Source organism: Convolutriloba macropyga, chromosome 9 (assembly GCF_964194025.1).
Source record: "Convolutriloba macropyga chromosome 9, txConMacr16.3, whole genome shotgun sequence".
Classification (NCBI taxonomy): Eukaryota; Metazoa; Xenacoelomorpha; order Acoela; family Convolutidae; genus Convolutriloba; species Convolutriloba macropyga.
The window spans coordinates 39,951,841-39,978,633 of NC_134476.1; the positions used below are offsets into that span (position 1 = coordinate 39,951,841).

General features: G+C 37.0%; 2 protein-coding genes across 4 annotated transcripts in view; both read left to right on the top strand.

The window, feature by feature from the left end:
* Nucleotides 1-9,334, top strand: part of LOC142345776 (uncharacterized) — a 29,883-nt gene extending 20,549 nt beyond the window's left edge. For 2 of the 3 annotated variants that reach the window (XM_075398100.1, XM_075398099.1), the window contains exon 2: nucleotides 6,109-9,334. In XM_075398100.1, the coding sequence (XP_075254215.1) occupies nucleotides 7,469-8,530 (1,062 nt within the window). In that variant the 5' untranslated portion in view covers nucleotides 6,109-7,468 and the 3' untranslated portion in view covers nucleotides 8,531-9,334. Of the gene's footprint in view, nucleotides 1-4,646; nucleotides 5,006-6,108 lie in introns of those variants that run through there. The other variant, XM_075398098.1, reaches the window with a different exon arrangement.
* LOC142345385 (protein arginine N-methyltransferase 6-like) overlaps nucleotides 1-26,793 on the top strand; it is a 140,197-nt gene that overhangs the window by 105,621 nt on the left and 7,783 nt on the right. The window contains exon 2 of the mRNA XM_075397419.1: nucleotides 25,729-25,890. Coding sequence (XP_075253534.1) covers nucleotides 25,734-25,890 — 157 coding nt within the window. The 5' untranslated portion in view covers nucleotides 25,729-25,733. The remainder of the gene's footprint in view (nucleotides 1-25,728; nucleotides 25,891-26,793) is intronic.

Sequence of the window (26,793 nt, forward strand, 5' to 3'; positions counted from 1 at the left end):
CAGGCGAAGGACCATAAAATAAATTGGAACCAAACTAACTGGCAACAATCAATATTGCAATAACATTGGACCCCTAACAAGATTTAACAGGGGCAGTTCTATTACAGGGAAACCGACGTTGCAGCTAGGTGAAACAATTAGAATTCGCAGAGTTAGTTTTACATTTTTTCTGTCTGTTTTTTTTGGTGGTAACGTTAATTATACGAAATACATTTTTAACTTTGGAGCATGCAACATGGAATTGTGGACCTTGGAACTTTCCGCATGTCTCAGAGCCTCGTATCTGTACCATTTATAAAGAGTCATACCTCGAACCAGAAATAGCTTGAGGTAAAAAATTGTTGGCTGTTTTTGTCACTGGCTAGCTAAAAACCACGCTTCGGTTCGTCTACTTGCAAAGATTTTTTTCTCAGCAGTGCAAAAATTTTATTTCGAAAATGAGGAAATGCGGAAATGAGCCTAGGTCATATTTGATCACAAAATAATCTATGGTAGTAACTATTTATAGGATCATCGGATAATCTGAACACTGCAGTAACGCAACTTCAAAGCCTTAAAATTTCGTCTTCCGCCAGAAGCAAAACATCGGAATCCAGTTATATTGCCCAATTTGGGTGTTTTGGCCCGAATTCCTAATCAAGTTATTGAATCATCTGCTGATTGTGAATGTTCATTTATCAGGTGATATTAAAGTGTTATGTTATGGAACTAACTTTTCCTGTAGATACAATTAGGCCAACTTGTTTACACAAACACCTAACAAACTTTTCCCAAATTGCCCATTTGTCTCTAATATACCCCGTGCCCTGCTTTATACTCCCCCGGGTGTTCATGAATTGCCTGATTTGGACCAAGACACAAAGTCGCGCTGTAAAATGTGCGCTGTTTAATCTAAAAGTGGAATGAACCTATTTTAATGTAGGTCCCTGGTCAATCTTGTTGGTTGTATCAACAACTTAGGGGTGTATATTTTTACACCACTATCAGTGTTTCAAATCAAGCCGTAAATTGGATTGAGGTTTCCTAGACACAGTTTTGATTGCAGTGGATTCCGACTTTCTTTTAGGACAGATTATTAGGTTTACGGGGTGTTAAAATTTATTAGTATTCTAGTATTTGATAGTAGGCAACATTTTGTACTGTTTGCAGAAGCCAATTTTTGTAACAGGTGACTTTTCACCATTCATAGAAGTCGACTTTCAGTAACAGATATTATCATATTAGTGTAAATTTTCTACATCTGAAAAGTCGACTTTGGTTTACTACTGCTCTTAAAAACGGGCTAAAATCGGTATTTCCTGCTTAAGTTTGAGAGGTGTTCAATCTCTGCTAAAGATTGTGAGATCTGATTTGACCGAAAAATAAAATCCGTTTATTATATTGAACCTCGCAAGATATAAAAATAAACAATAAACTTCTATGTAAGGTAATTCTGTGTAATCATTTTTTACTTAAAAATCGGAATCATCTCAATCAGTAATAATTTTAACCTTTTTATTTCTTTATGAAAAGCAAGGCTGTACAAATTATTCATTTCTACTAGAGCTAGAGATATGAAACAGAGAAAAATAGAAACATTCGCTGTTTCATCGATATCTCATTGAAATAGTTGGTAAACTAATACAGCGAGAGAGACAAAAAAACTTTTGCTGCAATTAGTGTATGCTTTAAAAAAATTTCATTTTATGAACCTAGTTGTTTTCATTACGTATCTCTAATTAATTGCTCTCGGACGAAGTATTTTCGGATGCGTGGGTTCGAATCCCACTACTGTCACCATCTAATGAGTCTACTTTTGGGTCTTGAGGTGTTTCAGGATGCGCAGGCGCGTTTTCAACAACAACTGATCAAAAGAAGTTATAATTCCCGAATGGTACTTTTAAGTAGGTATTTTGTACACAGAGCTTATAAATGTTACATAACTTTCATTATTAAATAGCATTTCGGTTAAACTAGTTCCATAGATGAAGGTTCATGTGGTTGAATAATGTTACAATAAAATATCACATTATTTAGACTCGTATAACTAGTTTTGGGTTGAATAGTTTTGTTTGTCAGTATTTCGTACTTGTTTACTCCAATGTTAGACTCTTTAAATATCGTTTCTAAAGTTCGAATCATTCAAGCTCATTCAAAAGTTCATCGACAAATTTTTGTTTACTTAGGACGTGCAAGCCGTCCGACATTTATGCTTTAAAATATTTTCATATTATGGAACTAGTTTTTTTCATGACGTATCTTTAATTAATTGCTCTCGAACGAAGTTTTAAGCAATTATTGTGCGCGGGTTGGTCTTTTTATGCAATGTTTTTGCTTGACCGTTTTGACTTTTTTAATGTCTGTTGCGCCCTTGACTTTGCGTGGCTAAATTTCTCTCTCATCCACTGGTGTCAGCAATTGAAATCAAGTGGCAAGAGTTCACTACTAAAAGTAAAATGAAAAGTGTGCAGAAATTGGTGTATTTTTCTCTTTAATTTTTTTAAGTTAATTAGTTGTATACAATAGCCTCTAATGACGTCATTTGAATCCGCCATAATTATTTTATTCGCCCCCCCCCCTGTGAAGGCGGCTCCAATATTCTTGAGCTCCCACGAATCGTTGGAGAGCAATTCGAACGTTGTTATGAGCTGCTGAGAATGCAAACAGTTTTCAATATCTGGGCGGCTACTGTAGGTTATACATTGGTTTTTGAGCTGCTGTTTGTTGTTCCGAGCCAGATAAGATGGAAATGAATATCATCACACGGTTGTTATCGACATCGATAAGTTACAATTTCTGAGGCAAAGCCGAGTTGTTGAATAAGTTGAGGCCGGTAATCACCGTGTTGTATTTTTTTTAATCCACCCCTTTTTGCGATTACAACAGTTGTATAGCTTATACCGCATTGCAGCTGATTAGACTATCTTTTTTCGCCGCTCTGTATATAGCAACACACTGGCTATAAAATAGTTGCGGACACAAGATATTCGATTGCCAAAGCAGGTTTACCAATTGTTTCATATTTCGTAGTATTCATTGGGCGCTTGACAAGTTATTTCTTCGGTAAGTTATGTAACTGTGGTAATAGCTGCTCTGGGCATCCGTAAATGCTTCAGATTTTCCAGTATCAATGGTTCCAATTTTTTAGCTTTTTTGGGCTATTATTGAAATATTTGCTTTTACCAATTGTTCTCAGTTTCATCCCCTTCGGTTTATTAGAAGTTTTTTTTACATTTTTTTTAATAATGGATATATGAATTGGAGCATCGCTCCATGCCACGGATGGGTTGTAGTTGGATGGTCAAACGTTCGTTACTATGGGTTTACTAAGAGTTAATATAATTAAATCCGTTTTGATGATGGCTTCATGTGCTTTTGCAAATACCATACTTAGCTAACTGAGTTTGTTCACAATTATCTTGTTAATTTTTAACTTGATGGAAGTTGTAAAATGCAAAAAAAAATCTTTTTCTTTTGCACGAACCTTTATCATCGGCTTCGTTTCTGACGCTGAGAGCCGGTATTCGCTAATTTAAAGAATGGATGCTTTACAAAGTTTTCGGTTCCAGTGGTTTTTCGCTCAATTTTTTAATTTCAGAGCAGGGTAATTGTTCTAGTAAATCCCTAATCAATTTTAGCTGTTCGTTTTCCACCGAAAGAGCTAAGCAATATTTACTTAGACTGGTGCTGCAGCTGTGATTTGTGTCTGTTTCATAGCACCTTTCAAACCCTCTTAAGTTCCATTCGAAAGTAGAGGTCAATTTTGGGGTAGACAAGTTTGACAGCGATCTTGTTTGACATATTTGGGCAGTTTACAGGAAACTATTTATAGTTAAATTGATTGGTTTTGAGTATTTCGAACAGATCAAAAGCTTCGGGCATTTTGCTTTGACAGTTGGCTTGAGAAAGAAGTTTTCTTTTGTATTGAGAGATCAGGCTCGTTCTCAAAGGTTTCTGGTCAAACTTAAGGTCAGTGCTCTCTGTGAAGTAGTAGCAATGAAGGCTTATCAACTTTCCCAGATCCCCTAAAACTTTCAGATCGAGTTCTCTCTGAGGCGCGTCATTCGGAAGCAATTTGCTAAATGAGAGAAGTAACGGCCGCCTTTTGTACCTGTTAATAACATTAATATGTAATATTACTACTCCCCTGAGCCTCCAGGTATTTGATCTGGACGCTGCCGGATTTCTACCGTGTAACTGTATCCGCGTAACGTTTCACTACTGTAATCCGTAGTACATATGCCCGATTGGCGCGCTATTTGCCTACATGACTATACACAATTCCTTCCTTAGGGGAAGTTGTGATCTTAAGGAGAAAATTTACCCCGTGATTTTATTGACCTCCCACGCTATGAGACCTGATTGGACGCCGACTTCGTTATCTCGGGTCGCGTCTCGTCCACAAGTTTGAACATGTTCGATCTCGCTCGTTTCTCTTTGAATTGTTACTGAGTCTTGTTAAAATCTTCAATGTGCGTAAAACAAGGTCCTGGAATTATTTTGTACTAAATTGTCTCTAACAGGGTTTTGAAGTTGGGAAAAATATATGGAGCGACTAAGCGTTTCCATTTGCTGAAATATTTGGGCGACATTTCAGCGCTTAAACTGGGTTTACTCTTAATTTGGGTTCCACGTAAGCGCCAAGTGCCCGTAAATAGACCTGAATTCGTTCCTTGTATTAGTAGCCTATATCGCAAAGGGAATTCTCTTTTACTTTTACAACATAACTGTCCCGGACAAGTTTACTAAATTTATCGAGTCTGTCATTTCCAGCTAAATTTTCATAAAATCTGTTTCTTTTACTATTCCCAATTCGAGGCCTGGATCGGTAACTTGTTTGGTCACGTTTCGTCCTCTGCCGTGGAAGTTGAATCTCAAACTTATAGATCGAGTCACCGAAAGTATCTAATTTTCCTTATTCAACGCCTTATTATAAGCTTATGTGGCTCTTTTGAGAAACGTCTTTCTTTGTATCAAGGAACTGGAGATTTTCACAACTGAAGAGCGATTTGTTCTCGTTTTAAAGGTAAGAATAATTTTTTGTTCAGTTTGGTTAAATATAGTTTTCATACTGAAGAATGACCAAAGTGTGAATTGTTGTGAAAAACTTTGAATGTTTTCTGTTTCTGGTTGTTTTTTTTTACGTTGTGAATGGACGTACTTGTGTTCATTGACAGCGGCTGAGATTGATCAATTTTGATGCAAAAGTAACCTTTTAAATTTTCTTCTGAAATCTCGAATGAGTTTTTCTTGAAAAATTGAGATTTGAGTATAGAACATCAAGGAAACATGATAGAACATCAAGGAAATACAGTGATCAATTATTGTCAATCGTTTCGTATTGAATAGCTTCAAATAACATCGTGTTCTATCGTGATTTTTGATTTGATTACAGCCCATTACTTTAATAACGTCATTTTTGTTTTGGGTTAATCCATTAGCTGATCATATTTGCACCCCATTTAAGGCGATACCTGATGCGTAAACAACCTGCGCGTGTGTTCTTTTATGTTGTCATACTGAGTATAGTTCATCTGTATTAAAAGCGCTGAGATTAAAGTTGGTATCCGTATTGAATATTTATCAAAGTCATAAATATACTTCCCTTATAAACAAGGCTGAACAAAACCGGATGCCGTGGCTTGGCAGACTCTAAATATAAATTTTGGTTCATAGTTTGTAATTGTTTTGTTGTAATTTTGATTGCAACGTTTGTTCGAGTTTAATTTTATGGGATAGAGTGATATATTGACACATTATTGGCTAAGGTGTTCCATAAAATCTGGCTTTTAATTTTGTTCAGTATGGATACACGTTTCACTTTAAGTTTGTTTTCGTTTGAGGTAAATCTCTCCATTTTAGGCAAAAAGGCAAAGAAGTGTTAATAGATAGGCTTTAAAAGCGCATCTTGTCCGAAATGTTGTCGATTACTTAACTCAATTTGTTTATAAAGTATCCATCAATTGCTGGTTTGTTTGTGTAAGCGACTCACTTGTTGTTTGGCAGTATCTAATCCCCCTTTCGCCAGTTTATTGTAAACATCTCAACCAAACCAGTAGATCTTATGATCCATTAATGAATTATTTACTTCATTGTGTACCAATCTGTGACTTTGAGTTTTTATTTCAGATTTCAACTGCATTGAGTGAAACATCTTCAACGTTCTTTGGCTTGCCTCCGATATCACCCCACGTGACCATAGCCCAATTCAAGAACGTTCCACTCATTAACTTACGATCAGGTTCATCTTTAAGAATTGCGATTTGTGCATCAAACGAACTTATTTATTCGGAAGGAACAGATTGTAAAGTCAGTCATCGGAACGGTCCTTCCATTGAAGATAGTTGATCGACCTAGCTCACTGAGAACTCAATACAACTTATTTGTGTCAACATTATTTTGCAATTGTTTTATCACAACACATTTTTCCTTTACATATTTTTTCTCAGCCGTGTTTTATTGTAACTTGCGCGCTCCGTTTGCTGGTCGATATTACATTTACATCATTTGTTTATTTGAGTTTTATTTCAGCAGCAAACATACTGCAAATATATTTTTTCAATATTTCATCGGATATCGTACTCTCATTTCCAAATATATCCATAAATAAAAATTGTATAAAATTTATTGTTATAGTTAGAAAACACGTATTATTACGTGTGCGTGAAATATATTTCGTATATATTTGCAAACGTGAATCAGATTTTTAAAATTCAATTATTTATTCCCAGCTACTGGAATTCTCTCCCACTGCTGTATCCCAAATTTTTAGCTAGAGAAAACAAACAGCACAGTATTGCATCCTTTTCCTGATAAATATTATTGTTCAGCCTTTTTCTATTGTCTGTGTTACGTCACTCACGTGATAACTTAATTTATTTATCAACGTCGATATTCCCAAAACAAAAGGAACCTTATATCTTAATTAATTAACTATTCATTTCGCTGAGTTTCAACAATTAACATTATCTTTGCGAAATAAACAGTTTAGCATTGTCATTAAGTACTCAAATTTCGACACTTGTTACTCTCAGTTATCACTTATAACTATCTTACCTTAGCTAGATAGTAGTAAAAATAGCAATCATTCTTGTAGCCTATCGTCTGTCATTCATCAAATTATCAGCATAGTTATAATTTCGAAGAGCGTGTTTTAGTCACTATTGTTTATATAAGTGTAGTCAAGCTTGAGCTATAGCTAGAAGCATCTTATAAACTCACTCATTCGAAACTCAGTTTGCCATTTAGTCAAGTCACTTAATCTTGTTTACCACAACGTCTTAACAATAACTTAAAACTTGCTGAGCCAACTTCAAAATTTTTTGAATTTTCTAATTCACTTTCAGAATAGGAGTCAATTATACGATAATCAACAGACGATAATCAATAGACTATAATTCAATACTTGGAAAATTTGAAGGGAGAAATTATCCGAATTTGGTTACTTTAAATTTTATTTTGTCTGTCTCGAGTAACCTCGAATGTTAAAATGTGCTCGAAAATCATTCCCAGCTCCACTTTATTTAGCAATTATCCTTCAACCACAGAACTGAATTTTTCCGCCTACAAGTTGAGCTCATCCTTATTTGATACAACTAATTCACGTAATATAGCAGCATTAGCCAGCTCCAACATTGAGTGTCCCCTCTCCCCTACAAGTCCCCTGACTGTTGAACAAATTTTACTCACCCCCAAAAGCGCAAAAATGTCTTCCCCCTTCGCACCCAGAAGCAAAAATTCCTGCCGAAAACTAACCTTTGGATCTGAGGAAGAGACCTCTACCGAATCTCCGCAAAGATTCTTAACTTCGACTAGATCTCCAGCTTGCCGCAAGTTGTTCCACGCCCCGAAAGCCGAAAAGAGTCAAGATTCTTGGCGATCCTGGATCAAGCAATACAATGAAGAAAAATTACAAGAAGCAAAGAGGAAGTACAACTTCGACTTCGAAAAGTTTGAACCAGTATCGAGCGACAATTCAGAAGATCAGAATCAAAAATATGAGTGGTCAGAAATTGACAACGTTGCTGAACTTCCCAGATTTTACACCAAAGATCAAAATTTGTCCCCTATTACCTCGGATGATTTCAAACGAGTAGTTCAAATAGGAAAAATTAGCCTAGCTGAGAAAGACTGTGAAGAATCTGAATCGAGATGTGAAGAAACAGCCTCCTGTTCAAGCTCGTCTAGTATCAAATCAATGCAATATCAAATACCGCAATATCATACATACACGCCAATGAAATCAACATCGACTGCTCAAAGCTGTAGTGCCACTAAGCAGTCAAAGCGTTCAGAAATGACAACACGAAGCGCCTCGAAAATGACACAACAGCTCATTACAACACCATTCAAATCTACACCTGTCAAGACATCTACGGGTGAAGGTCAAAATGTCAATTGCAGTGCGATATCGTCAAGAAAACGAGCAATAGTGTCCAGTGCTGCAAAACGTAATTCCCCTGCTTCGAGTGATAGTCCAAGACAGCCAGAAATTACAGATTTCATTCCAGCTTGCAAAAAATCAAGACTACAGGTCAAGAGAAAATTGTAGAGAAAAACTGTTCATGTACCACTGAAAGGAAGCCGATAAAAATTGTGATCTAATTTTAGAGATATTGTTCTCTTTTGATGCCCTTATTTAGCAGAGAACTGCCCCTTAGCGTATCAACATACATAGATGAAAATCTATATTTGATTTGTTCGTCATAACAATTCAGCACCTAACATTCAAAGCTCCCAAAATGTCGGGAGTATTTTCTTGGAAAAATAATTCCATTTTTGTGCGCATATTTGTATACTAATCGCCTGCCCAATTGCACTACATGCTAGATTATTTTTGTTGTAGATTTAACTTATCTAACTTTCCTTTTGTTTGTCAATTTAATGTTTTCATTTAGCTTCCTCTTGACTGGGAAACCACGTGTTTGCAAGCTGGTTGATAACTTAATTACTAGGATAAGTGATAACAAGTTAGACTGAATAACTGCGATATCGAATAAATCTGTAAGTTTAGATCTAATTTAACTATAACCGGTGGATTATTAACGGTATTAACTATGTCATAAATTGGGTATAGAGTTTATTGTAAACCGTGGTTGGTTAATGGCACTTACCTAGTATGGATTTTGGGCCTGTTAGTAAATTGTTACTGCGATAGTACTATTTTGTTTATTTGCATATTTCTCATTGTTCAAATTACTCTTTAGATGTTTTAGTTTCGCTCTCTCTTAATCTTTAGTTTGTGATCTTTGTTTTAGATCAATAGTATATCTTTTGCAAAGTTTAAGTTTACACATACATACGTATATACCTGATATTGCTAATGATATCAATAAATAAATTTATACAAAAATTGTGTTGTCATTTTCCAATTTAAGAACATTCTCGAGAACTGATTCCTCAGTGCTCAGGTCTAGGCTGTGTACAAATGCCCTCTAACTGCATCATTGATTGGCAAAATTATGGCCAAGTTTTTGGTTCCCAGAAACGATAATTAATTAATATGGGGACTTAATATGGAAAGAATCTCCAATTCTGCATGCAATTATTAATGCATTAGTTGAATTATTGCCACTCTCCTGTGGATTCTCGTGAAATTCAACAAAACCTCGTGTATTTTTACCCGATTTCTCGCGTGAAAAGAGACTCAGGATAAAAGGCCAATGTACACGAGAAATCTTATAAAATTACACGATTCTCTCGGGCTTAACCTCAGGATTTCTCGTATGATTCACAAGATAAATCATGTAAATTTCATGCAATTTCTAGTTTCTTTTTGCTGATTTTTCGTTAAAAAACTACGCAATTTTTTGTGTGAAAACACATGAAAAATTGGTTGAAAACAAATGAACAATTCCATGACTTAAATGATTTATCTTGTGAATCACACAAAAACGCCTAAGCTTAAGCCCGAGAGAATCGTGTAATTTGACAAGATTTCTCGTATAAATTGACCTTTTATCGTGTGTCTCTTTTCACGAGAGAAATCGACTAAAAATACACGATTTTAAAGCAAATTAAACATGATTTGCTATCGAATTAAACACGAAATTTAGCCGTCGAAATGCGCTTTTTATACAATTTTGGCCCTAATTGAGTAATTCATGAATTTGCATTATCACTAAAACCTTTGCATGCGCGTTTTCAAAAATAAAAAAAGAATTACGCAGGGGGATCAATTATATAGCCCAGCCTGAACAAAAGTTCATCATTAAAGAACACAACTGATCTTTATTTTGGCCCAATTTTCATGCAAAGAAAACACGGAAAAAAAGTAGCCCAACCTGAACCAAAGTTAGATTTTAAAGAATACCACTGGTCATTATTATGGCCCTGTTTTCCTGCAAAAAGAGTAGGCCAGCCTGAGAATAATTTAACATTAAAGAACACAACTGGTCATTATTATGGCCCAGTTTTCCTCCAATAAAACGCGGGAAAAAAATGGTAGCCCAGCCTGAACAAAAGGTCAACATTAAATAATACAACTGGTCAGTATTATGGCCCAGTTCTCCTGAACAAAAACGGAAAAAAGAGTAGCGCAGCCTGAACTAAAGTTCAACATTAATGAATGCAACTGGTCATTTTTATGCCCCAGTTTTCCTGCAATAAAACTCGGAAAAAATGTTAGCCCAGCCTGAACAAAAGTTCAACATTAAATAATACAACTGGTCAGTATTATGGCCCAGTTCTCCTGAACAAAAACGGAAAAAAGAGTAGCGTAGCCTGAACTAAAGTTCAACATTAAATAATACAACTGGTCAGTATTATGGCCCAGTTTTCCTGCAATAAAACTCGGAAAAAATGTTAGCCCAGCCTGAACAAAAGTTCAACATTAAAGAATACAACTGGTCATTATTATGGCCCAGTTCTCCTCCCCAAACACGGAAATCAGAGTAGCCCTGCCTGAACAAAATGTCAACTTTTAAAAAATTCAGCTGGTCATTATTATGGCGCATTTTTCCTTCAATTAAACTCGTAACTTATTAAACTCCTCATTAAAATTGTAGCCCAGCCTGAACAAAAATTCAACATCAAACAATACATTTGGTCATTATTATGGCCCACTTTTCCTGTCAAAACACCCAGAGAAGATTAGCCTAGCCTAAACAAAAGTTCAACTTTAAAGAATGCAATTTACAATGGTCATTATTATGGCCCAGTATTCCTGTCAAAATACGCAAAGATGAGTAGCCCATCCTGAAAAAAAGGTCACCCCTTCAAGGGAAAAAAGCTACAAACTTACCAAAAGTATGTCAGGCATAGTAATATACGGGCTAAGTAATCTATATCAAAATATTATGCTGAAATGCACATGAAGGCGTGGAATCAGGAATATACGGACAAGTACAAGTATTAAGTTGTTTAACAAGAAAAGATACAAACAATGTTCCTAGATTTAATTATGAGTTATTTTTGCTGGCTTTGCCTTTTCGCTTTCTGGTTTATCGGCCAGGGCAATCTAGCATATTTGCTTTTCTAGTTATAATCCTTTTCGAAACCATCCCCAGTTGGGTACCATATGGTAGATAAACGCTCTTTCGCTGTTCCTTTGTAGGCGTTGAAGATAGAATTTTCAAAATAAATTTCCGTATCGATCGCGGTTGCCAAATCGAGTAATTCTGCCAGAGATATTTGCAATTCTTTGTATTTTTTGTCGTCCAGATTTTGAAGTAATTTTTTTTGCTTCAACACGTTTTACATCAATGTCAACGCTTATTTGCTGAATATTCTTGAGATGTTGGCCAATTTTACAATTTTTCTCTGACTTTACGTTAGCATTCCGGTATAGTTGTTGATATTTCATCTGTTGACTGTTAGCTTTTTCTAAGGCTGCTTTTAGTGCAATAATCTCGTGGTAACACTTAAGATATTCGGCCTCGAAGCTTGGTTTTGTTTTAACATTGTTTAATTGTGCTTTTAGAGACTCATTTTCACGTTTAAGTTTTACCAGCTCAAGTTCTTTTCTTTCAATTGTTTGTCCGCAAGCACACAGTTTTGGATGGATAAGTTATACCTAGATTCCGTTTTGTTCCAATTATGCTGTGCTCGATCAAGGGCTTTCTGTAAGTTGTCAATTGTCTGCATAATCAGTGTCGGTTTCCTCCGCATACTGATCCTGATGTTATTTGAAGTTTAACGATCTGTTTACAGGTATATAACCTGCTTTGTTTTCACGATGGCGATTGAAGATGGAAGTGAAAATGCACAGAACAAACAAATTGAAAACTGCTCCTAGCAGGATTTTGCTGAAGCTAACTGTTGCTCCCGTTAGTCGGTGTATCTCAAAAGCTTTAAGGAACACGACAATTTCCGTTATAAGTTTGAGAAAAAAGAAAACTGCAAACCAAATACCAAGTTTTTCTAGATAATAAGCAACAGATCCAAAGGCTGACTTGAACTGCTGTGTGGAGTAGTCAGGTGAAAGGAATGAGTCAAAACATACTATTATTTAAACTGAGCGCCTGGTCTAGTTTTCCGGATTCCATGATTCGGACCTTGTTCCCATTTGTGAGTTTTCGTCTGGTTAACTTTTTAAGAATGGTGTCAGAATTATGGATTACATTGTCCGAAAAGTCTTTTATTTGGGCAGGTGAGTAGAGACCGGACCGTTGTAGGTCGTATTCTTCTGGTTCCGTTGGCTCAAAAATTAAGGGTGCATTTGCTGGTTCCGGTGCCGGCGAGAGCTTTTACCCAAAGGTAGCTACGTCAGGATCCAGTTGAAACATATTCCCATATGTTCCGTGACATGGGATTTTGTTTGCCAAAGGAAATGTTTGACGTGTGATTGGGTCAATAAAGTGAGTTTTCCCTTCGTACTCAATTGGGATGCGGTCATAGCATCTATCAAGGATTTTCAGAGGTGAAATAAATTTCGGGCATTGATACAGGCAAGCAACGCTACCATCAGTGTCAAGAAACATGGAACGATCTCCAGTGAGCATGTAACCAGCTAAACGAGTATTCTGAAGACATAACATTAAATAATTAAGAATTGTGTCCTCTCCAATTCACAGTCGTTACGTAAGAGAGTAAGCTCAGAATGGCGAAGCCGCTTAGCGTTATAAAACACTGAAAAATTTAGTTTGGCCTGAAGATGCAGCTCATAGTCAATTTTACCGTTACCAAATTGTTGCCATGGAGTATCACCATATCGTGTGCCGTTCGGATGCCATCTATAATTTAAACATGAATACTCGCGATTCTGTCGTAAATCAATTGAACGTCTGTAGGAGCCGGATGAAGTTTCCTGGGGTGCCCAGAATCCAAATTGAAACCGTTGTCATATGTGACGAAGAGGTTAGCGAAGTTTGTTCTGTAAAGTTTTTCTGGCTGGCCACAAACATGTTTCTTTTCGGTAAACACCCTGATTCTGATATCAAACTTGATAGGATTTGAGCTATCATTGTGCTGAGTACTGTCACTAACCAAGAAGTATATAAAATTTTGAAATTTTGGGGTATGCTTCAACATTCGAGCAGGTTTGGAGAACAATTGAGTGACCACACAGTTTTCTGGAGCGTCCCAGACATAAGCATGTGGGTCTAATGTTGTACAGAAGCAACCCTCTTCATTTAGGGTACATGGGAGTTTCATGCTGAATGGGTTTCTGACTTCTTGGGTTTGGAAGTCTACGGACAAAGTGATGTTTTGCATATAAGTTACGATGCTTAGGTGCTTTACCTCACCAGATTCATCGCATTTATCTATGTTTTCGCGTTTTGTTCCTGCACTTCCCCATGACTGGGATTCAACATCATAGTCGAAACTAGCTGTGAAAGTTTTACCCCAGTAGGGGATTTTGATTTCTTTTGTTACTATTGCTTGTCTACAATCATCCGCAGACAGCTCATAGGAGTTGGTAATTGATGATTGTTTATGAACAATGGATGAGTGCTAAAACATGCCGCAGTGAGGCCTGAGTGGTTGAATCTTTACACATGGTCGCATCTTTTGAGGTGCGAAATGAACGTTGATATACATCAACGTAAGCGTCAGCTACTTTGACAGGTGAATTTGTGCAAGGAGCTACTTGATTAAGTGAGTACATGCGATTTTTGCGCATTCGTTTGCAATCAAATTGAACAACTTTTAATGACTCGGACACATTGTTCTTTTCGTCTTGCTGTAGACTTTGCGTTTTAGTGTCAAAAAAGAGTAATTAAAAAAGTAATAGATATGAAAGAGAATTGTTTTAGAGAACAACTCATTTTGGCAAGATGAAATGTTGGACTGAGGAAGTGGTTTTCGAGTGTCTGTATTTATACTCCGAATGACGTCATCGAGTGAGACGGAACCTCATTGGTTCAGGTTGCCTGCACTCTTTGGAGTTTTCTTTTTTTGTGTTTATGGATAATAATAATGATGTCGACCTATGGCACGAAGGCCTTGGGCAAGTGATCTACTACGACTGCGATCTGGTGACTAACTCGTGTTTCTAGTAGCAGCAGATCCTTCATCTGGATCTTGATGAGAACCGATTGGTCTCTGAACAGTGTGTCCCAGGAGTCGAATTACTTTTCTCAGTAAGTGAGTTGTCTAATCCCAGATGTTCAATTTGTGTCCTAGGTGCAAGAATTGGTGGTGGTATTTCCACGGGGTCAAGTGTTTTGAATGAGCCATTGGTTAGTATTTTTTTCAATTTTCTGTCTATTTCGGCGCTGATGTTTTGATAAAATGTTTTGGATTCATCATCTAAAGGGCAGTAATTTGAGATCAACTTAGGCAGGGTTTTCTCTTTTGGGTAATATTCAATCGGGTGATTCCTATGGACCACATCCTTCACCGAATTATCTTTATCGAAAATGATTTCGTAGTTAACATTAGTGATTGGTTTTGTTAGTGAAAGGTCCCATGCGTAGAGCACTGAGTATCTGACTTTGACCTATCTACTGTGTGGTTCTCAAGAAGAAATTTTTGTCCTACTGGAACGGGTTGACCTAACTTGTGTCTGTTTCTGTAGAAATGTGATCGGTCTTGTGTGTTTATTGAGGTGAAATATTTGTTTGCATACGTGTTTTCGAATTTTTTCTAACGGTGAATTAAATTTGAAGATGGTTTAAGTAGGAGTGGATTTACTGCATTGTTTTTCGTGAAGGTTTCAGAATGCTGGTGGGAAGGCAATCCTTCACAAAATTGAGCCGAACAATTTAGGTCTAGATTTCTATTAAGTCCCAATTTTATTGACAACGTGATCTGTGGTTTTTGACCAAAGACAATCTCGTACGGAGTTTGACCCGTTCTATAATTAGCGGATATATTATGAGCAAACGCAAAATTACCTACCAGTTCGGACCAATTGGTCCCATGGTCAGAGATAATTTGCCTGAAGTATCGACCAATCTGCTTGTTTTGAATTTCTACCTTGCCAGTGGTCCATGGCGAGTAGGCTGTTCTGGGTGCATGTGTTATTCCCATTTCTTTTGGCCAATGTGTAAAGTCGTGATTCATGAAGGCAGTGCCTGGGTCGCATACCAACTTTTGTGGTATTCAAAATGATGTAATTAACTTTTCCAGGGCTTTGATAGTATCTGATGCTGAGGTTGATTTAACCGCATAAACTTGTATGAAGCGAGCATTCACAACAACAAGGCAATGCTTTTTTCTCTTTGCTAAAAGGGTTGAGAGGACCTTTGTGAATTATATGCACCGTGTGCATTGGGAATGGGATGTCATCATTCCAATTTTCAAGGGGTGCTTGGTTTTGAGCTTTTGTGCTTGTCTTTCTGACAAATAAGGCAATCATTAACAGTGTGTCCCAGGAGTCGAATTACTTTTCTCAGTAAGTGAGTTGTCTAATCCCAGATGTTCAATTTGTGTCCTAGGTGCAAGAATTGGTGGTGGTATTTCCACGGGGTCAAGTGTTTTGAATGAGCCATTGGTTAGTATTTTTTTCAATTTTCTGTCTATTTCGGCGCTGATGTTTTGATAAAATGTTTTGGATTCATCATCTAAAGGGCAGTAATTTGAGATCAACTTAGGCAGGGTTTTCTCTTTTGGGTAATATTCAATCGGGTGATTCCTATGGACCACATCCTTCACCGAATTATCTTCATCGAAAATGATTTCGTAGTTAACATTAGTGATTGGTTTTGTTAGTGAAAGGTCCCATGCGTAGAGCACTGAGTTTCTGACTTTGACCTATCTACTGTGTGGTTCTCAAGAAGTAATTTTTGTCCTACTGGAACGGGTTGACCTAACTTGTGTCTGTTTCTGTAGAAATGTGATCGGTCTTGTGTGTTTATTGAGGTGAAATATTTGTTTGCATACGTGTTTTCGAATTTTTTCTAACGGTGAGTTAAATTTGAAGATGGTTTAAGTAGGAGTGGATTTACTGCATTGTTTTTCGTGAAGGTTTCAGGTGGGAAGGCAATCCTTCACAAAATTGAGCCGAACAATTTAGGTCTAGATTTCTGTTAAGTCCCAATTTTATTGACAACGTGATCTGTGGTTTTTGACCAAAGACAATCTCATACGGAGTTTGACCCGTTCTGTAATTAGCGGATATATTATGAGCAAACGCAAAATTACCTACCAGTTCGGACCAATTGGATAATTTGCCTGAAGTATCGACCAATATGCTTGTTTTGAATTTCTACCTTGCCATTGGTCCATGGCGAGTAGGCTGTTCTGGGTGCATGTGTTATTCCCATTTCTTTTGGCCGATGTGTAAAGTCGTGATTCATGAAGGCAGTGCCTGGGTCGCATACCAACTTTTGTGGTATTCAAAATGATGTAATTAACTTTTCCAGGGCTTTGATAGTATCTGATGCTGAGGTTGATTTAACCGCATAAACTTGTATGAAGCTAGCATTCACAACGACAAGGCAATGCTTTTTTCTCTTTGCTAAAAGGGTTGAGAGGACCTTTGTGAATTATATGCACCGTGTGCATTGGGAATGGGATGTCATCATTCCAATTTTCAAGGGGTGCTTGGTTTTGAGCTTTTGTGCTTGTCTTTCTTACGTATCTGCTTCAATGGCCAGGCTCTCGAACCTGTTATAATAGGTCATCAGACCTTTTGAGTGCCTTAACGCAACCGAGCGTTCCGGCTTTTCTCCCTTTTCGATCCGAGTTCTTACTTAGTACAGCGTCATTGATTCGGTGGCTGGATACTTTAGTCATCATCGGCTAAAGCTAGATCTTTGTTAAGGTCAACAATGCTTGCAACAAACGCGTTCTCAATTTCATTTACATTCATTTTTCCCTGCACTGATTGGAGTTCCTTGACTTTATTTATAAACTGATTGTCAATTTGTGCGGCTAAGTTGTGTTCATCAATTTCTCCTGTATCGGACTCGAATAAAAACATTGCTCTCTGTGTCATTCACGTCGATTTCGGTGTAAACATGCGTTGAATCATTCAGTATCTGTTGAGCTGAAACTTGGTTTCCCTTGCTGATTGATATGCCTTCCTTGTTGGAAGCAAAAATCAAATCGGTAATTGAGTGTAACCTATCTTTTCGGTACTCCTGTTGCGGAGTGTTCCATTTTGTTCCTAAAAATAATTTGTCGAGTGATATTATTTTGATGAGAAATTATAGGAAAGAAATCATTGGAAGACAGTGCTTCGCTATCATCGTGGTTGATGAAATACTTCATCTCTTTTTCATTCTAATTGGAAAATTTAATCTCCTTTGGGATGCGCTAATGTTTTAATTGCTGTTTGATAATTTCCTTCAGAGACAAGTTTCGACTTAATATGTCGGGGAAAGCGGGGTTCTTACCTGGGGTCCAGATTATTTTCAAATTCTGGAACTGAGTTATGATCAACTGATAACGGAAAAAGTGATGCGATAGTTTTCCAAGTCTTTTCCAAAGGTAGAGGATTGGTTTTTGATCATAGTAGACATAAATGGAAATGGGGGAGCCCATAATCAATTGTTCATAAGTTTGTAAGGCCGAAACTATTCCACAGAGTTCTCGGTGCATTGTGGACATCTTTTGTTCTGATTTGTTAAGTATCCTTGATTTGAACGACACAATCCTTTTTTCTTGTGGGAGCTCTTGAACTAGGATACATCCTGTTCCCACACTCGAGGGGTCTACATGGATGTGGAAGGGATAACGTTCACTGGGGATAGCAAGAATTGTATTCTCAATTATTCTGTCATTCAAATCGTTGAATAAGGTTTCATGTTCGGCCGTTCACTCAAATGGTACATTATCTCGTGTTAGTTCATGGAAGTGCTTTGAGTCTACATGCAAATTTTTAATATAGCTACTGTAGAATCCGAGACAAGCTAACACACAACGTCTTTTTTGTTCTCTGGAGATTTCAAAGCTTTGAGGGCAGCTACTTCGCAACTGATTGAATACCATCTTGTGAAACGACATGCCCTAGAAATTGTTCTTTTCTGAGAAAGAAGTTTGTTTTCTCAGATGCCGCTTTTAGTCCTGATGCCCTAAGTAGACGATGTTACTCTTGAATGATGTCCATCATTTCTGATTTAGTGCCAGCTTGCATTAACCTATCGTCAATATAGGTTATCGTTTTCTTGCGTTTGATTAACAGAGCGTAATGTCTCGTAATGATTCGACTAAAGAATATTGGCAGGCCGAAGAGACTATAGAAGCCACGCTTGAAATTGAATTGTGTAGATCCAATGACGAAGCTCGCAAGCTTTTGGGTTTCTTTGGTAAGAGTGAATTGTTTATATGCGGATAGAAGGTCACTAGTAGTGATGCACTTGCCGTTAATCCTTGTTTACGTGGTATTCAAAGGTTCCAGTGGCCAAGAATAGGATGACAAGTCCGTGATTGAATTTAAGTACCGAGCATCAATTACAAGTTTGATGGTATCACCTTTCGGTAATTTGATGATAGGAATAATAAACATGGAACCCATCTCGATGTCATCTCCCATTTCACGAAAGATGTCAGCTCTCTGGAGTTCTTCCAGTAATGCTTCCAGTTTGCTATGATAGTGCAAAGGGACTTTCGAAGCTCTTATAGTTTCGAGTTCTCTTTTAGCTTCTGAATTTTCCCGACATCATACTTATGATGCAAGTATAAATCTTGATCGCTCACCAGAATCCGAAAGAGGAGATTGAGCTCATCGTCTGTTAGTTCGGTTTCACTGAAGTCAAATTTTTTCAAAAATTCTTGATCTTCAGGATGGAATTTCTTAAAGAATTCTGATGGTAACTGTTTTGGTCGATGGACTAGATAATTGATTTATACCTGTGGTTTGAGAGATTTGGACTCCGCAGAGAAATCAGTAGGCAATTCGGTCTGTTCACAATCTTTGTCGTCATAGACAGTTTGTGAGAGCTTGCTCACTTCAAAATGTTCCTCGAATTGAGGATAGTTGTCTGAGCTCGTCGACGAAAGCAATGTTGTTAGTGATTGAATACATTGTTGAATTGTTTTGATTGCGATCTATATCCAACACAGTATAACCAAGATTCTCAGACGGTAGAGTTATTTTATATGAGTTTGGATTATATAACATTATAGGTATCTGACTCTCTGGCGATCTACAATAAACATCGAAATTATAGACTCCGGCATCTCGAACACTCTTGTGTTATCTGAACATGGTTCCTGGAGAGAAAACTTTAGGAGACGTCTGAGGGTAAATGTCGACAACTCTCGTGGAGTTTGGTGCAATCGTTATGTTATCGGAAAAACGAAACCGTCTAACTTCACTGATGAAGGGAAACTTCTAATCACTTTTTGGGCTCATTGCCACCTATTGTCCCTGATAGGCTTTCAAGGAAAGCGCAAGATTGGAGAATTTGAGCGACTCTCCAATTTGGGAAAAGAACTCATTTCTCAATATGTTATACTCTGTGCCTCCTGGGTCAAAGATTCAAACTTTATGGCGAATCCGGTATTTTCCCTCAATATCGAAAATAGAGATGATATAATCAAAATCGAGGATGTCTAATTCGTCCCCATTTATTTTACAGGTACTTACAGCCATTTTAACAGGTTTTAGCTTTTGAAGTTTTGCAAGTTCGATGTAAGTAGGGTAGTTTATCAAAGAGCAGGTTGTGCCGGTATCTACCAGAATCTGGGCCTCTATGCCGTAATTATTTTATCTCGCAAATCTGTCGCTTATCTTCTCGGTGGTCGCTTATCTTGTCGCTTATATTTTCTCTTCTAATCTGTGATTACTACCAGAGTATCCACGATTACCATAATCGTTTTTTCTTCTGGTGTCGCTTGAGGATCGTCCTATGTCGCGATCGTGGTTATTAGTGTTTTGTGACCTCCGGTCATTAGGGGGAGTTTTGGCTACTGGAATCGTATCGAGAAGGTGAAGAATTTCTGGATCTATTTGAGCTTTGATAGTTATTGTTCGATAATCTGTCTCGTGGCCACTTGCTTGGATATTTGTCAGAGTACTTTTCTGAGTACTGAGGAGATCGTCGGCTACGCCCATGTGATTTTTTGTTTTTAAGTTTATCACAGTATTTAATTGTGTGATTATTCTCTTTGCAATATTTGCAGAACCTGGTATAATTTTATCTCATTCGAGGCTCATTTGGGTTATAAGTGGCATTAATTTTGTTTGTTTGCAATAAATTGGTCATCTTTTTAAGTTGTTCCTCAACGTTAGCTAACCGTGAATCAGATGTTCCACCTTGGACTCCAGTCATACTGGTACTCACGCTATAGCTGTGGTCTATATTTATGACGTGGTTGCCAGATTACGGCGGGATCTTCACTTAAGTGACGGTATGCATTTTACTTAAGAGCAGCTGGAACAAGTCCACGCAAAAAGAAATCTTTGTATTTCTGAGTGCGTTCGTCAGATCCAGGATCTCACCTGCCCATATCTACCGTACGTGTCACTCTGTATATGAATCCCTTAATGGGCTCATTATTTTGTCTCTTGAGAGATTCAGCTTCAGTTTGCTGGAGTTACTTGTCTTTACCATCTGTGAAGCGGTTTATGAATGGTGTTCTTAGGTCGTTCCACGCAATTGCAACGTTTAGACATCTGAACCAATTTTGAGCAGGACCACGCAGCACTGAAAAAGAAAGTTGTTTTCGCCTATGGTCAAACAGTTCTGGCTCATCCGCATCGTCTGGTCTAAGACCTAGACTGAATCGGATCTTCCTCTCTATAAGCTCAATAAAGGCTTGAGCGTCTTCGCTCGAATCTAGGCCTGTAAATTTCTCCAGAGCAATGTCTGGATATGCTACTGCTTGTGCCATGTCAAGAGTGACAGAATTGTGGGCTTTATACAATTAACTTATTAAAGGTTCTACTTTGCGTTTTAAGCCATTGACATCTTCTTTTATTATCATGATTTATGTGAAATTGTAACATAGTTTTGTCAGGCTATAGCTGCGACTTTTGAATGAGAACCTATAGTTCATACCGTTGTTTATTCTTGATGCGATTCGCATCTGAAATTTATTGATACAATCTTTTTTATTTCACCCATTAAAATCATCGTTTTCACTCAGTCTGATCAGCGTACGCGGTAGTTCAATTCTCGTCGAAGAAATAGTTTTCCCGGAAATTGCAAAAAAATAAAGCAAAAATGTAAACTGGGGAAAAAGTGGGCAAAATGGTAAAAACTATTCAAAATCGGAGAAGCCAGTTTGGCTAGTAAATAGAAAAGAAGGATGAAAAAACCACTGGTACCCATCCTCTTTACTGTCAAAAAGTGCCCTCTAGCTCTTCTAGTTTTTTCTTAAATTTATATTGGCAATAACAAATAAAAAAAAAGCATACAAAAGGCAATCAAGACTACGAATGGGAATAATCGGCCAAAGATTGCGGTTAAGAAGTTATATATTCAGTTTTGAAATTGTTTAAGTGTTTTTAACGTTTTCATTTATCGCCCGGTACTTTTTGCGGCTTCTGTTTTCCTTTTCCAATTGTCGCATGAATGATTTTGAACCACCAGTTTGTAGCGTCGAGCAACATTTTCTCGAGAAATGTTGCTCGACTCTACAAACTCGAGTCAGGGATGATTGCCTTGAAAAAGTGTTGTCAAGCCCAGATGCCAAACTTCTGTAGCATATGTCGTCCTCGATAAGCCCTCAGCTTCGTCTCTGTTATGATTCCAGAGCTGCAAGGGCTATTTCCCTTCTTCTCTGTATCGTCCAATTGTTTAACTTTTAATATAAAATTTCTGGAAACAATAAATCAGATCCTCGATCGTTTGTAAATGTTCTTGTTCTAATTCGAAAACATCTGAAACTTCTTGTATCTCTTTAACCACCAAATCGAAGAAGGCCGAAATCATATATTCCGGTACAAAGCTAAGAGGTTGTATCATTGTGCAAGAGGCAAGTGCAAGTTTTGCGTTTTTTTCGTACACTGGTAGAATTGAATGCTGCTGGTACAATTGAATAGAGGTGATTTTAAATATGCCATCGCAAAGCCATAAAGTTTTGTTGGTTGTCAGCGATCTCAGATTTTCTCTGGTTCCAAATTATCATTTGTTCGTTATCTGATCCACCAGCCACTTGTATCATACAGATAGAATTCGCTAAATTGTGCCGGAATATCAAAATGTGTCTATCATGGGTGGCTGTTTTTCATTTTCTCTTACTTTTTGCCTGTTGAGGCTCCGGTTGACTGCTGATCGTGTCGGCAGGGACAATTGTGTTGCAATATCTGATTCAATTGGCTGAAGGTTACTGGCAATGATCATGTTGTTGACTGGATTTTGGCTCTCTTCTGGCCGTTTTCTTCTTTTTGCCCACAATTTGTTTCCGTTCAACGTGCCCAGGAATAATTCCATGGCTGTTTTCATTTATCGTGGATAATTGCTCTTTGGCCCTAAAGGCAGTCATGTTGCGTGTGTGTGTGTGTGTGTTCAATTGTTAACACTTCCAGTGTGTTGTCGTTTTGTTTCCAGTTTCCTGTGGAGAATCATTGGCGTCAATGATCAAACTCAATCTACCTTTTTGGGACATACCCCAATTAATTGAACTCATTCTATGCCTATAATTGTTGTCAAGTTTTTGTTCAGAATGGTGCCTCAAAAAAATTTAAACTATAGTATATCTGGTTTTTGCGTCCTGTTTAAACTAAGTACAATCGATTTTTTTATCCTGTTAATTGTTCACAGGTACCCTAAAGAATAGCATAATTATGTGTAAAATAAGTGCAGTTGGTTACTTAATATGGTCTTTTTTTGGTGGGTATCTAATTGTTCTGATTATACAAATTATTGTAATACTTAGGTCATTTTGGCATTGGATAAAATGGTATTGTGTAAATTGTCCTGACACTGGGAAATTGTGGTTCCTGAAGACGCGCTTTGATCTATTATAGTTGTAGCCTACCGTTTCACTATTGATATTTTTGTAAATTGAGTTTAATTATAAAAAGCAGCGATAGACAATGGGCTAAACGCAATTGACTGATATACACAGATATTGAATACTTGCACCAAACACAAATTGTTATTCCTATTTGAGTTACTGAAACCATCGTTAGTTTTTCGAATTAGTAAGAAAGTCTACTGCAAGAGTTATAAAATTTAGTTTTGTACTTGATGGTGCGGGATTCATTCAAGCGATAATAGGTTTTGTTTTTTGGGTTCCACTTCTGTTGTTCTTCTCAAAAACATTTCTTTACATGCAATTGACACTTAACTGGGAAAACTAGTAACTCTATAAAATCTGTCATAACGAGTAATTTTCGGCATCAAAATGAACGGCTGGCAGAAGCAAAGTTCAGTAGACTGCGAAAATTAGTTCAAATCAAAGTGAGTAAGCCTAATTACATCGCATAAATAAAACGGCTCTGTCATAGTTCAAAACATATGATGTCTGTCATGAATTAACAAATGCGAAACAAGAGATTAAATTTCACCAAAAAGTTTATTGTCCTTAAAGGCGGCTTTTAGGTCGAAGTATCTTTAGGTCAAAGACACATTTTTGTCAAATTGGCTTTTGGTCATTTGAGTTTTAAAATGCATGCAATGCAGTATTTTAAAGAAAATTAACAGTACTTGTCAAGCACTGTTGTTTAAGTTGCTTGTTCACTCAGTCTGACCAGCTTGCGAGGTAGTTCAATTCCCATCGAAGATACAATTTCCCCGGAAATTGCAAAAAAATAAAGCAAAAAGCCAGACGGGAAAAAAATTTGGCAAAGTAGGAAAAGCAAAGTTCAGTTGACTGCGTATTTGAAGAGCTTGTAATCTAAGGAATTTACTGAAAGAAACGTCGGGAGAGAAGTGATTCGGATTGCTATTTTTGAAAAGTTTTCAAACAGGGTGAGCTTGAAAATTTAAAAACCTTCCGCCTCATATCATGTGGCAATGGAAGTGTATCCTGTAACCACCTGTTTTGTCGTTTTTTTTTGTTTAGCATCAGACGAGCGAGCTGAGATGTAAAGGCATGGCAGAGTTATTATCATCTAAGTGTCTCCAGAAAGAAAATTCGCTCTTAATCTTTTTCACTGTCAATTTGTTATATCGCGAACGGTTGGATATATCAAAATGTCAGTTACGTGAAGAGTTGTATATTTGTCAAAAGTTGTCTGTGGCGTTGACAAGTTTGAACTGGATTCTGCAGCGTTACCAGAAAATATTCTTCAACGAGGTTTTATATAACTGAGAGGATACATAGGCCACAGCAACTAACCCTTTTTAAAATTTATTCAATTCTGATGTCCTTTAGTTTTTGCTCTGGCTAACTGATCAATTTTATAGACAGTAACATGAGGCAATCTTAAACTACCTGAATTCTGTATACTATTTTCACATAAAACTCGTGCGTGGCCTTTGACTTTTATTATTTTTTGTCGTGGAAATGATCATTTTAAAGATGCTGGGTTGAAAGTCTTTTTTTTATTTGTTTCATTCGGTTTGCGTTGGTTGAGAATGACTTAAATTTTATTCAATTTTTTTCTTGATAATGTTTATAATTTGTGCAATAAGTGAAAAGCTTAATCATCATACTTTTGATACAAGGTTGTCAAAAGGTGGTGGTCTTTTGTCAAGTATTGACACTTATAAAAGTTTAAAATTGAAAATGCCCGTCTGTAAAATAAAAAAACTGAATGGAGCACCGTGACTAGTCTGTTTTCCGACAACTTAAAGATGAAACATTTTGTTAGGTACAAAAATCGGAATTGAGATGGAGTTTAATCTGGCAATAAGTGTTCGCTGAAACATTTTTTTCGAAATGTTTCCAAGAAAAGTTCTTCAGTTCAAAATTAATATTATAACGATGTGTCTCAAAACACGCAAACTTTTTTTAATCTCTAGCTTAGTTAAGAAGGCTTCGATTAGTTAGAGTCGTTTTGTGAAAAAAATGTGTGGCAGTGTTTCAGAGGTACATTTGTTTGTCTTTGTTTAACACTACCCGAAATTTAGCATCAATAAAAGCTGGCAGCAATGTGCTGGCGCTCTAGCGGAACAGTGTTTAAGGATCTTTCTCGAATTTTTCGAGTAGGGCTTGCCAGTACTAAATGCAACGCTTAAATCTTATTTTTTTGTAATTTTTATATGAAAGTTCAGAATGAGCATTTGTACACAGCCTAAATTACCCTCAATTATAAACTATGCCCTTGCATTCCATAAAATTGTTTACAAATTTATTTAAAATTACTTCTTTCTGTTCTAATTTAAGTCATGTGCAAAACTACTTCTTTAATGACATGTGATAAGTTGAGATCGTACTCGTTAGATTTTGTATTGAAGCGCAGATAAAGAGCCGTTAAAGATGCTCAAATTTCTTTTCAATTTAGGGGGATTTGAAGAAAAATTTCAGAAATTTGCTGCAATTTTGATTGTGCTGCGTTTTCAGGTTTCTCAGCGCGTTGTTTTCAGATAATGTCAATGGACGCTGATGGAGACTACTTCAAGAGTTACGAGAACCTGTCCAGCCACGATGTGATGCTGAAAGACAAGAGGCGGCTCAATTTCTACCGGGAGTTTTGCTCTGCTTGTGACTCGAAGTTCATTAGAGAAAAGGTTGTCCTTGATTTAGGTCAGTGCTTGCAGTTTTCTTCGGAAGCTGTTCGTGTCGTGTGTTTGCAACTTAATTCAATTTTTACATATATGCTGATTATTTGTGGAATAAATTGCATGCCATTTTTTTCCTCAGTCTTGTTGAAATGCAAACGGAATTCCCTGTTATCCAGCAGTGCTCAAAAGTGGAAGTGTCTTGTTCTCGTTTCCGTACTTTCGGCCTGCAAAACAGATCTGAATTTGATAAGATTTTAAGTTCTCTGTCAATTAAAAACAAAAGTTTCTTATTGTGTTGGAAACCTTTTTCGTTTGATAATTGCCATGTTAAAGAATTTCCTGTTGTGATTCACAATTTACTCACGCTACTTATTCCGTCACACAAACGTAGTTCCTGTCATTAAAATGTTGAGTTATAAGAATTTCGTTGGCAATGTTCGCCTGCATATAAAGTTCCAACCCAACATTTTAACCTTTGTTACAACCCAACGTTTTAACCTTTTTAACTCTTAGTTAATATATGATAATATAAGTAAGATACGTTTTTGAGTTAGAGCTATCGGGGTTTTTTCGAACTCATTTATTGCGCCTTGGGTACGATAAAACCGTTCCTTCTTCTGTTGTAAGATTCAATTCAAACATCCAACTGTTTTCAACCGAGCATCCAGAAATAATAATTTACAAAATGCTTAGGGTATATTTCTACTTTCGTACTGCAAATTTTAGCCAATCAGATTTTTTCATGGAGAGAATCATGATACCCGCATTCTTGGAGAAAAGAGTGGAAACGATTGATAGGAAAATCTAAAATTTTAGACTACAATGAAAAGGCGCATGCGAGTAATTATGGTGTAAGATAGATGTGGCTCAATGGGTGAACAGGGTGGATGAGTGAAACACTTTGATATCACAAATAATGACTAGA